The sequence below is a fragment of the Neopsephotus bourkii genome, unplaced genomic scaffold (assembly GCF_033783945.1).
Source record: "Neopsephotus bourkii isolate Nb327-2 ecotype Australia unplaced genomic scaffold, CSIRO-AGI_Nbou_v1 NB_940, whole genome shotgun sequence".
Classification (NCBI taxonomy): Eukaryota; Metazoa; Chordata; class Aves; order Psittaciformes; family Psittacidae; genus Neopsephotus; species Neopsephotus bourkii.
Window position 1 is genome coordinate 580,455 of NW_026901434.1, and position 12,783 is coordinate 593,237.

General features: G+C 39.1%; 1 protein-coding gene across 3 annotated transcripts in view; it reads right to left on the minus strand.

Moving 5' to 3' along the window:
• The window catches only part of GTF3C1 (general transcription factor IIIC subunit 1), a 41,526-nt gene that overhangs the window by 14,148 nt on the left and 14,595 nt on the right, over positions 1-12,783 (minus strand). For 2 of the 3 annotated variants that reach the window (XM_061358200.1, XM_061358199.1), the window contains exons 12-26: positions 11,371-11,524; positions 10,300-10,403; positions 9,884-10,062; positions 9,247-9,522; positions 8,857-9,002; positions 8,354-8,451; positions 6,683-6,779; positions 5,706-5,883; positions 5,208-5,343; positions 3,312-3,447; positions 2,448-2,529; positions 1,612-1,797; positions 892-1,049; positions 607-749; positions 335-416 (exon numbers count right to left, since the gene is read on the minus strand). In XM_061358200.1, the coding sequence (XP_061214184.1) occupies positions 335-416; positions 607-749; positions 892-1,049; positions 1,612-1,797; positions 2,448-2,529; positions 3,312-3,447; positions 5,208-5,343; positions 5,706-5,883; positions 6,683-6,779; positions 8,354-8,451; positions 8,857-9,002; positions 9,247-9,522; positions 9,884-10,062; positions 10,300-10,403; positions 11,371-11,524 (2,155 nt within the window). The remainder of the gene's footprint in view (positions 1-334; positions 417-606; positions 750-891; positions 1,050-1,611; positions 1,798-2,447; positions 2,530-3,311; positions 3,448-5,207; positions 5,344-5,705; positions 5,884-6,682; positions 6,780-8,353; positions 8,452-8,856; positions 9,003-9,246; positions 9,523-9,883; positions 10,063-10,299; positions 10,404-11,370; positions 11,525-12,783) is intronic. The other variant, XM_061358201.1, reaches the window with a different exon arrangement.

Sequence of the window (12,783 nt, forward strand, 5' to 3'; positions counted from 1 at the left end):
TTGCTCAGGTAACAAGGAGGCTGAGAGGATAAAAAAAACCCAAACCCAATCAGTGCACACAGATGCTCAGTCATGGATGTTTATAAACAAGCACACTGAGAAACATTTCTGTTGCACAGCAGTGCTGTTTATGTGCCTTTGGAAAGCTGCCTGTGTCCACTTTACTCTCCAACCAGCAATGATGATGCATTTTTATAATGATGCGGTTTTTAAAATAGCTAAGGGTACAAGGGAGAGAGAAGAGATTAAATCACAGCAGCTGAAACAGTGCAAGCAGTCAGTAACCCAAACAGCATAAAGTGCTCTAGGACCTTTTAAAATACTTCTCTCTTACCTGTGGATCTTCATAATTATTTTCTCTATTCATGAAATCTTCAATGAGGGCTTTATCTTGGTAAACCTCAGCAAGGCAAACTCTGCAACAGACACAATTGAAGGTGTTGTACATAGTTGAAATTTTCCCAATTCAATACAGATTTGATAGCACTGGGTGCAAAAAACAGTTGAAATTTGTAAGTCACATGAGACAAGACAAAGCCACAGGAGGACAGTATCCCTTCACTTAAGTTCAGGAGAATTTAGCCTAGAACATAGAAACCTTCTTACTTGTAATTAAGATAGGTCTGAGGATTCCTGACAATATAACGAGCTCTTCGTCCAACAGAATGAGAAGTTTTATCGAGGGACTCCTCAAAGCTGGCATGCATGATATCCCGAACGACTTGCCATGGCACAAAGGCCCCTTTTACCTGTGTGAAGAACAAATGTGTTTGGAGTTAAACTTCAGCTTTTAATGTTCACACATGATGGTTAGAACCAGGATGAATTTCAAGGACTGATGATATGTGTGCTCAGTATGCAGGACCACTACTTAATGGGTCTATTAAATACCTTTGCGTTTAGCACATGACTAGCAATTCGGCACAGCATGAGCAGGCTGTCTTCTTGCACTGTCCAGGTGACACGCAGACGTGTCATTCTCAGCAGGGCGCTCTGGTCAGCTTCATCATGGTAGCGGAGTCTTTTGCTTTTTTCTACAGAATCCTCTGCTAACAAATCAGAGGGAGAAAACAAAAAGACAAAAAAGACCGTTATCTCAGCATTGCATGTTCTGATTAATTCAAACTCCTACCACAGCCAGTATCAGCACCAACTGGAGTTTGTTAGGAATGAAAGACAAAAGCAGAGAAGAAAAGTAGCAGTTCAGGAAGTAAAATGCATTAATACCCCTCCCTGGAAAAACATCACTTTAGTGAGGAAACTGACAGCCTAGAGCACCACACCATGAAGAACCTTTAAGCCAGCTACCAAAAGCTGATGGTGGATTGCAATGAGTTGATCTGGTGCAGACACAACTGGAATTTGTTTAGTCTGTACAGTTCAGTAGTGCAGTCTTGATTCACACACAGGTAACAGTCACAGCACTGTTGCTTTTCTCCAGAGCTAGTGTACAGCCCCAGGACATCTCAACCTCTTCACTGAAAGAGGCAAGCCAAAGATATGGCCATGAAGTTCACATACCATGTGACAGTCACATCAGCGTTTCTAAAGCAACTCTCAGCAGGCCTATGCATCAAAAAGAATGCTTCTTTTTCCTAATGTGTTCCTTACCCTTCTTTTTCCTCTTTGTCTTCTTTCCAGTATCTTTCCGAAGCCTCTTCCTCTTTTGGCTTTTTCCACCTCTCACTCGTTTGGTTCGATCCTGGGCTGGTTCTTTACTTATTTCAATATTTTCATCTCTCTGGACAAGTGACTCAGATCCCACCTTTGCTTTTCCCAAAATATTGATTTTGTTACCTAAAATTACATATATTTACAGTAGTAAATTTGCTTTACAGCTATTACATTCTATAATACTGAGGTATAAAGAGCAAATGCCAATATTTTAGTATATTAAAACACTCATGCCGCCTCAGACTCGCCTTTTGTTAGTCATGTCATTTCATGCCACTTCTCAGCACCTCACAGAATAAAATCCCATATAAATGAGGAATCATCAAGTAATTACAAAGCCTAGGGTAATGAGTTCAGGTTTTATATTTCAACCTGGAGCATTTCCTCGTCCTTAACTTGCAATTTTAACAGTGTCTAGCTGTACAAAACATTGGTCCCTCTAGAATTTCTGCACACTGTACATCAGAAATTACAAAGGATAAAAATTATTGTTCTACAGAAAATTATTTACATCTGTAGTTTGCTGCCCCAGAAGCATACTAGATCACTGTAAGGAGACAGGAGCAACTCCTGTCATCAATACTGGCTAAAAAATTATTGTTCCATATATCCAGAAATAGGGAAGGAAATTATTTATCCGTTTTACTGCCCCAGAAGCATCCTAGATTACCATAAGGAGACAGGAATAACCCACATCCTCCATACTGAGTTTGACAAAGACAGCAACAGCTATAATACAGTTACAGACGCTACCACCAGCACCACCACCTTACCTCCAGTACTGAGTGAGAGGGGGTGCTTTGTTAAGAAGGTTTGGAGTCTCAGTGTCAGTCCGTTCTCAGAAACAGTAGTTTCCTAAGACAACACAGCTTTAAAAAAGGTGATATGCGGAAAGAATGCACTGCTTTTAACAACTCTATGCATGATATCCTTTGAGTTGTGTCAGAAATAAATCTTCAGTATAAAGGAAAATATCCCTGGCTACAATGACACATAATAGGACTTTGAAACAGTTTGCTGCATGAGGTTGTGGATACTACAGATTTATATGAGTCCAAAAAAACAATCATAGAAATTAATGCTAGAAGAAAAAGCCATTAACTGCTCTGAAACATCACCCCCCAGTTTAGAATGGCCTTGAGCCAAGCTTGCAGACAGCTGGGAAACTATTCTGAGGAATATCTCCACATAACTCCCTTGCTCTTACACGCTCGCTACAAATCTTGCATTGGCAGCCAGAGACAGGACATTAGACAGAACAGGCATGGCCATTCTTACTTGCCTGTGTTGGATTACTTCCTAGTAATATTTATGTGTGGATGTGTGTATTTCCTTGTTCTGGATTTTTCAGTTTTTGTCTGACAACTTCTGCATTTCAAGTAATGAAAATTGCTTGCTTAATTATTTCTTCTTTGGTCAAATGTACTATCGAATTCAGTTCACATTAAATTTACATCCAACTCTTTCACTCACTTCAGCACCAAGATTTACCACCTTTGGCATTAATTTCTTTCCAGTGATGAAAGAGACACACAGCTGAAAGCACGCAAGCAGTAAAATTTTGCTATCAGTATCTCAACCTTGAGAATATTAGAGTTTGGAAAAGTCATTACAGCATATAAATTTACAATACCCACCTTCCTAGTCTTATTGATGATGTAGCTTGTCCAGATCCAATTGCGTTTTAGATGCCCATAAAAGCTGGAATCCAGACCTGCAGCTCCTAAGCCATCTCCAGGGATAGTACCATCATCAACCACCTCTCGGCTGCCTCTAGCAGAAAGAATAACAAATACATAGCAATTCTTTTGCTGTGAGTGCTTTCTCGGCTGCTCTTAAGTGATGTGTGTGCAGAACTCAGCCCTTGCCCTCCCAGTTTAGACAGGGTTGAGAAAGAGAGATGCTCCTTAGCTTAATCCTGCTCCAGAAGGAGCATGACAACAATCATTTTTTCATCAAGTTTTAATCCCTGATATTTAATGACTGAGCTCTCAGTTTCAAGATTAAACCCAGAGCGACTTCATTACTGTTAACTAAATTCCAATGGCCATGTTAAACTGTTCCAAATGCTATTCTTGCCACAAAACTAGAGAAAATAGCAACTCAGATGGAAAACTGAAAAGTGGGGAAAATCTCTCACAGGAACTAAAGGCAATCATAACCCTTTTTCATACTGACTGTCAAGCACTGGTCTCTCCAGTTCACCAACAAAATACATTAAAGCTTATTTAAATACATATACAAGAAAAAAACCAATGCACTGCAATTCTGCCCCCAGAAGGAGGACAAAACTAACAATGACTGGCATGGAATGGATGAACTGGTACCCTTCCTAAATGAGCTATTTAGTAATTAATGTGGTGTTAGAGTGCTGAATGGAAGAAAAAGGTTTGTTTTTTTTCTTTATAAATATGATATTTTGCAAAGAACCATGGAGAAAAACTTACTTCCTAAAAAAAAATAAACTATGAATGAGCTCTGCATATGGAGCAGTTACGACAGCTCTGACAATCCAGTAATAACACCAAAGAGTATTTCTGAAATCCTGTTTCGCTTCCTGAAAGATTTTCTTGAAAGCTACCATGAAAAAAATACCCAGAACCTGTTTCTTGACCTCAAAGATGTTGCAGTCACCTCCAGCCTAACTGCAAGTAAACACAAGATATCCAATATAAAGGATTTCTTACCATACAATGCACAGACTACATGCAAAAGCTGACAAGTGGACTGAACAGATTTTTTTTTTTCTATCAGCAAGGATCAGTGGAATCGGGTTCCTTCAACTCCATTAACGTTTTTAAGATAACTTGATGTGTCTACCTCTAACACTGAACTAACTGAAAATACTTTTAAACAGGCTGTTTATTAAAACCAAATATTGACAAAACTAAACCACAGTGCACAATACAATATAAAAAGTTTAACTGTCACTCTGCACGGCTGTCACAGGTCACAAGCACTCCATCCTCTCAAGTACTCTGGTTGTGACTAGGCAGGAGATGAAGTGCTCTAGAGATCACTTACAGATTTTAGCAGTGTACACCAACCCCATATTAGAAATCAATCTGCAAACAATGTGCAGCAAAGTGCAACACAGGAGGACAGAATTCCGACTAACACTGAGTAGCTACTGAAGCTACAGGCTACTTGTGATACCATTATATAAAGCACAGAAACAGAGAATCTTTAATTTTTTCCCTTGCATTAACTGTACTTAGGGAGCACTTCTCCCCTCTCAACTTTGCTTTCTCCAACAATACACATTTGTACTACTTAGGAAGGAAATATGAATCTGTTTTTCCCATTCTTCTAGCATAAAAACTTCCTCAGTAGATAAGTTACTTGTAAATGTGATATATAACTACAAGTCTTTTTAATCAGATAGCCTCTGAATTAGGAAGAAAAACCCCACAACACCCAACTGAAATGCTAAAGTCTTAATTGCTTCTGCTACTGAGCAACATCCTCAAAACCAGGACAGGTATTTTTTCCCATTCTATTCAAGAAACAAAGCAAGGAAGAAGATGACATACGTGGTATACTCCAACATTGCACATTTGCGTTCGAGATTGTGTTTATCCACTGCTGACTCTTGTTCCATTTCTACATCTAGTGCAGTCTCCTCTCCTTGAAGGTTACTTCTCTTTGAACGAGGACAGCGGATAACTCCTAGGCATACAAATAGTTTTGGCTATCAGCATGAGAAGTGTGACTTCAAGCCATTCTCAAGCCACCCTGCTGTGGCAAACTGCTCCCAGACAGTACTAACATTTTGACCACTTCTTGATAGAGGCTAATGGTGCTCCAGTTAGCTTCCATTAGAAAGCACTACCTTGTCCAAAACTGTATTCAGTGCAGAACTAATGGGAAGCTGGTACCCTTTCTAAAGCTTTTTTGGGTGTACCAGCCAAGAGATTAAAACATTCGAAATGACAAAACAGAGCTTGGGTCAAGTTTTAGGAAAGGAGGAAGAATGTAGTATGAACAAAATAAACAGTAAAGGTACTAGAGAAGGTACAGTTATACCATACCCAGTGGTGTATTAAGGCAGACACACTGCAAATCAAACCAGAAGTTTTCCACATCCTGCATGGTATTCAGAACATACAGGCGCCTCTCGAATGGGCGGTTACTTTGAGCCAGGTTATAGTGGGGGTCACAGGTAGTGGTATCAACAATCACAGCATTTTTCTTCATATACACAAAGACCTGTCAAATACAGTGTATTTCAGGCTGGTAGGTAAAAAATAAATAATCAATCAGCATAATTTCCTAATACACAGGACATACAACTTGATGTTGTTTAGAACTGCTTAGCATTTTCTCAGTCTTTGCTGTTTCGAGCCAGCACTCTGACAGAAGACACACCCTTCCCCATCTATTGCACTGTACTCCCAAACTCTCCTCGCCAGCAATCCAGATATATTGTTTCTAGATTTGAACAGTTTCTTTTTGCCCTTGTGCACAGGATATTTCAAGTTTCCAAGAGAGTGACTATTTCCTACAAGCTTCCATTCAGCACTTGAATAGGTGTGTTCTGGGGCCTAATTATTTCATCTCATAAACTTTATGTCCTCACTTCTTTATCCTTGCACATGCTCTCTATTTACAAAAAGATGCATACGAACGTACTTGTTTTACTCTGATCATTGACTTTATTTGTGTCACACCCCCAATGCCTAATGCCTCGATGAAAAAGAATGTGGCATGCTCATTTTTCATGAAGTGCTGCCAGTCTGGAACCTCCTCAACCATTACTGTGTGCTGTGTTCAGTGTTATACACTTGAGTAGTGCCTTTCTAGAGAAGGAAGTAAAAATTATCTGCACAACTTGCAATATATAACTTGGATCTTCAGTTTTGCGTATACATCTGAAACATCAGGAATTTTACTTCAGTATTTAAGGTAATTACAACTGCCAAATCTTGCATTTATTTCATTGGACAAAAATCATGAAGAATAGTGGCTAAATTAAAAAATAAATGAAAATAAAAAGAAATAAAATTACCTGGTCTTTGTCTTGAAACTTCTCCGTTGGGCCAAACTGTATCAGTCCCATATAACATAATCTTTGAAGGTTTTCTACCACTGAAAAGATGTACCTCCTGCAGCAATATTAGAGGTATTACAATCAGCACTCATGAAAACATTAAAAGTGATACCAGAAAACATGCCATTTCCTTGCAGCAACCATAAGTTTCAGGAAACCACTGCTTTTTTTAAATACTGAGTTTCAGAATTTCTCAAGTGGTATTTTTGTTTTAATCATCAGCCTATGGAAAACACATAATATCCCAAAGGTCAAAAATCTCCTCAAATCACAAACACAGTTGTTTTAGACAAATACTAACTAAAATTTTGCTAGCAGTGAGCAAAATTAGCCAGAAGTACCACATAAAAATGAGTTAAACCAGGTCAGAACACCAGCAGATCTGCAGACAATTTAGTGTTATGAAAAGAAGACATGAGTAAGAAAACATGACTGCTAAACATGGGCTGATATTCTTCACATGGGTACATATAAAGAAATAGGCAATGATTCTTGTAGTTAAGGTTGTTTTAGAATTATTGCTCCAAGAAACTGCTTTCAGAACAAAAACTGCAACATTTCCCATGCTACATCTCTACTTACATAGCAAAATTCTGGAACCTGCATGAAAACTTCTGCAATGTCTAGTTTCTGAGGGAGTTCACTAAAAAATTGCTTTGCCCACATTTAACTCCACAAAGACCTAAGGTTCTCTGGGCAGTTAATGAGAATGATTACTTTGGCAGGAGTTTTCTCTGGGGGTCAGGTCATTTGACAAGCCTACAAATGGTGAAGCAAGTTTGGCCGAGTTAGAACTACTAGGGGGGAAGAAGGGAGACAACCTGGTTAGATGCCATGCCATTTTTCATAAACACATCAGATGGAGCCCACAGATTTCACAAAAATACCATAAATCTAGTTTCCTTGTTACTAAGATTTAGCAAGTAATAGGTTAGAAATTGCAAACCTGAGCTAACCACAAGTCTTGATACTGCCTAGCACTATTCACTCAGCAATGACATTTGCAGGTTTGCAAACCTCCAGCCACCCGAATCCCTACTGTTTGCAATGACTTTCTGGGGAAGCTAACACAGTACTGTTAATTCCACATACTCAAATCATAGAAGAGTTAGGGTTGGAATCACTTTCCCTTAATGTTGATTTCCCTTCCTACCTTCAGTCCAATCTCAATTTTTAAATCTCCTAGATGAGGAATCGCAAACAATGGCAGATGTGCCTCTGAAAGGCTGAGTAGAAACTGGATGGTATGTATAAGAGGCTGGAACTGGGAAATGAGGCATCTTCTGAAAGATTTATGAAGGACAGCAACATTTAGACTCTATTAAATTCTTAATTTAGCAGCAGTCAGGGGTGTGTTTTATACAGAGTAACATCCTGCTGATGAGTTATGAAGGACAGAACCTCCCAGCTCTCAAACACTGCCTGACAGCATGCATGAATATTGGTTTAGTTTCTTATTACCTTCTATTTGGGAGAGAAAAACACAATTTGGCACACTCTCCTTAGAAGATTGATGATCCTTGTCTTAAGTAACAAAGTTCGCTTTGACACAAGCAGGAAATAACTGATAAAACAGTCAAGCACTGTTGTTTCATCCCTAGAGCCATGTACTTTGACTCATCTACTTACCTTTTGTAGAGAAGCTGCTGTCGGACTGACCTTGGAAGACATCGAATCAGAATGTGTTTTTTTAGGGGGTCATTTAAAAACTCCTCCAGACCATCCACCTAGAATTATTTCAGAAGTTAATAAAAATGCAAAATATAACTATCCTTTTAAGTATCAAGTTTTGCTACCAGAACTGTCTACTGAAATAATTTCTAAGCAAATGTTGCTGCTTTTGTAAAATGCTTAAACATTATTCTGGTTAATCAATGAGGCAGAAGATTCAGTGAGATTATAAAAAGCTCTTTGATAAATATTAGCTTAAGTATTACAGGGCTATACATTTTTTTCAGTGTGGCTATAAAAGCAACTAACTTTTCTGTGAAAGACTATCAAGAACTAAGTGAACTCCAATGGCTAGTTTTTAAAACAGAAAAAGAGGATAGCTGCTGCTGCTGCTTATAGGTATATAGTTGACATAATCTGACTTCAAAGTAAAATGAACATGAAACTAAAAAGCACTATACCTTGTAGCTGACTTGTACTATCTGAACAAAGATGGAGAGAGGCAAACAGAGGAGAATGTCACTGACAAGAGCCCATCCAAATCCAAACTCTCTGTGAAGCGGGAGAGGAGGGACATTGCGCATCCATGATTCATCATCCACATACACTAGGAGCAAGAAGACTGACTGGCTTAGATTCAGACAGGATAAACCTGTTACAGTTGCACTAACAGTTAAAACTCACAGTAAAATGTGAGTGTTCAAGCAGAACATACTAGTCTGAAAATCTACAACAACCTGAAAATTATCTAAACCACTGATTTTCAATCTTTTTTGAAGTACACTTCTACCTTTTTTCAGTGTTTACTACAGACTTTGGCATGGCTCAAGTCAAGATGTGCCACTTCTTACCTGTTTGATTAGACAACTCCGCTTCGGTCTCCTGTGCTGAGATTTCAGGATTTACCACAGTTGTCACAATTTCTAAGGTCCCATCTGGTTGCGCTTCAACTACAGCTGCATTCTCATCCAGCCCTTCTTTGCTGCCTGTTTTCTCTCCATCACTATCACCTTTTTGGAGTGTTCTATTTGAAGGGTGTCCATAAATTAAGTACCAGAGAAACATGTGGACCATTTTTAAACGGGGCATTTTGGGAAGAAAGCCAAGAGAACGCCCAAGTCCTGGAACTGGGAGGGAAGATGAAGTGCCAAACAGAAATTAAAGAGAGGATTACAAAAGGAGAAACAGCTACCTCCGTAAAACTTATGTGAAGAAACTGGAAGGAAAGATAAGCAGTTGAAAGCGTATAAGTTACAAATATTAATTACAAGTAGTAGCAAATACAAATATTCTAGTTTGTAATTGTAAAAAAATAAGCCACTAAAAAACCACTGGGTAGTGAGACTACTTTAATGTAAACCCAATATTTCTTCTACAAATAAAGAAAAAAACTCCCACTTTTATCTTAGGAGAGCCCAACATCTGCAAGTGATTATTAATAATAAAATGGAAAGTGAAAGATGACAGAAAAAAACAAGTTAGCTGTACCTGTAACTGGGTGATAGTTTTTTAGCTGTGTTACACCCAATTTGTCATCAGTTTTTCTTGCCCGACTGTTATCAGCTTTACATGAGTTTTCTTGTGTTTCTCCTGAATCAGGAACTGCCTCTTGGCCCAGACCTTCTTCATCAGCCTGGTCCTGGGATGGCGTCTGGGGAACTTTAATCCTGCATTAAAACCAGACAACACTTGGGTAAAAATTAAGCAGACTTCAATCCCTCTTCTTTCCCAACTTCAGCAGATATTCAGTGTCTTGCCTCATCTTTGTGCTCAATTCCTCTGTTGTTAAAGAGCAGCTTTTTCTTTTCTTTTGCTAACTTTGTGTTTATTTCTTCTGCATATTTTTGCATGTCCTAGATAAGCCAAAATCCCCAAAAGCCATCCAAGCCATTGCTGCCACTTGCCTGTTTGCAGTGCTTGAATTGGAGATTCGGAAACGCACCTGCTCAATGGCACTTTTTACAAGGGGATCATTAGGACTCACTGAAGGATGCACAACAAACTCTGCCTGTTCAGAGCATCAGAAAACAAACAACAGGTACTTATGAAGATATTGGCTCTTAATCAGATGCATAAATTATTAGAGATTAACAGACAGTTAATTAACAGTAGCCACAGTGAAGGAATCCTATGAAGATTTAGTAACTCACAGAATATAAACACTTTTGGATGAAAACTCCCATTGCTAGTTTGCATTAAGCAAGAGCCCAGACCATGATCTCTGTACCAATAAACCGTTAATGTCATCTCTAAAGCCTCAGGTTTTTTTCATTTTTAAAATCTAGACTATTTGGGCAACAAACACCTCATTTGCAAATATCAGAATGAAAGGGATAAATGAAAAGCCATACATCAGAAGGCCAAGCTAATACATATTGTTGCTGAAAGCACAGACACAGTTCAGACGAGATTTCATATACGCCCTAAGGTAATTGTGCATCAGGTAATTTTCAAGATTCTCTGCCTGTTTATAAAGGTTTCACACTAACACTACAATGACAAGCCTCATTTACAGACATTTTACTTCTATAAACCTCAGTAACAGTAGATTTTGTTTTTAAAAAACAGATCATGTTTATAAATGTCAACTCAGAAGGCAACTTCTGGATTTCTCATATGCTGTTAGATTTCAAAAGGGGATTAAACAGAATCGTGTTGCAGCCTGACAGTGCAGGGAGAGAACCATGAATTGTGTAACTGGTATGTGGCAGAACCTCTCAGAAGCGAGATTCAGAGACTTTGATCTGTGGACTATTCCTTGGTCTCACAATTATCTGCAGCACAATAATTGAAAGCACTAATCGGGTTTTCACACTAGCTTAGTTTGGGACATGTAGCTTCTGGACAGGTTGACTGTGGGTTTTGCTACAAAAAAATGAAGTCATCCATGTACTTCAGTAAAAAGGCCAAAACCTCTTTGACAAATCAAAGGTGGTGAGAAAAGCTGCTGCTACTTCCAGGGCTTGTGTAGTCACCTTTTTACTTATGCCATCTTGAATGACTGTAGTACGATAGACTTTGAGGAGCCCTTCTCGTGCAAGCTTCTGTACCAGTCGTACGATAGACTTTTTGCAGCATTTAGTGGAGACACCTTCTTGCTTTTCTTGATCCATCACCATCTTCTGAAGTCTAAAAGATGCAAAAAAGTAGCTCGTATTTTAAGTCCAGCAGTGCTTCAAACTGCCTGAGCAGTTTGTTCGAGCATGTGGGGTGAACGGGTATTTTCCTACTTCTAGCAACTACTGCTCTCTTTTCCCTTTTTCTGTAAAAAACTACTAACTTAGCTTTAAATTTCAGCTATAGTTTCTTTGTGATCAAGCTCTTCCTTTTTAGGTGAGAACTGCTCTTCTTATGGCAGCAGATTCTTGACGCCTGATTTCTCCATCTATGTCTATAGTGTAATTACGAATCCAGGCCCCCTAAGGTTAGGAAAGGCTACAGGTTTTTTAGGTGGTGATTAAACACATGCACTTTATATTTCTATTTGTGAGCTCACTTCATCCTGAGGCAGAAAGAATTTACTTAGTGCCATCCAGAGTTAAGAAATTACACATGTATTCACAATACAGATATATATACCCAACCACTTGAAGCCAGCTCACTTCTTCCTTTGCAGCAGTCTGCAGGAGCTCACTCACACCCTACTCTCTTACTGCTTGCTTTTATTCCCTTTTCTACATTCTGGTAACTAACATAATGGGAGTGCGGACCCAGCAAATTTCCTTCACAGAGATTGGGAAGGGGCAGCACCTTCACCAGTGTCGAGGAAACTTGTGACCTACCTGTGGGCAGCACTAAAAGGGAAAGAAGAGAGCTGAGATATTTTCTGATCTCATGCTCGGATGAGACTAGATCAATGGGTGATGAGGCTGGTGCCAGAAGACAAGGCTCTAATTTTATAACACTCTAATTTTATAACACCTGCAATTGAACTAGGTGACAGAGGGTTTCAAAATTCTCAGACCAGAGGAGAATAAGGCCATGATTTCTTACCTATAATTCCTATACTAATTTCCTGCCAATTTGGAAGCTGGGACTCCAGGAGAGCACCAGAATTTTGATTTCTCTTTGGTGGTGAATCTTAGAAGACTGAAAAACATTGTAACATTCAGGGAAGGATCTTTAATCCAGACAAGGCAAGTCAGGAGAAGACACAGAACTGTACCACTTAAAACTGCAAAGAAAAGCACACTTTCAGGACCCTGGTAGAATCCTCGTGACCACTGATGACTGATTGACACCATGAACCTCTGCAGTCCATGACAGAATAAAACAGAAATAATTTTTGAAGCCATGCAGAGATAAAACCTATGCAGATGACAGAATCCTCAAGCAGGGAAGTGCTGTATCTTACTATGTGGCCCCAAGCACCAGCATATTGTGAACAG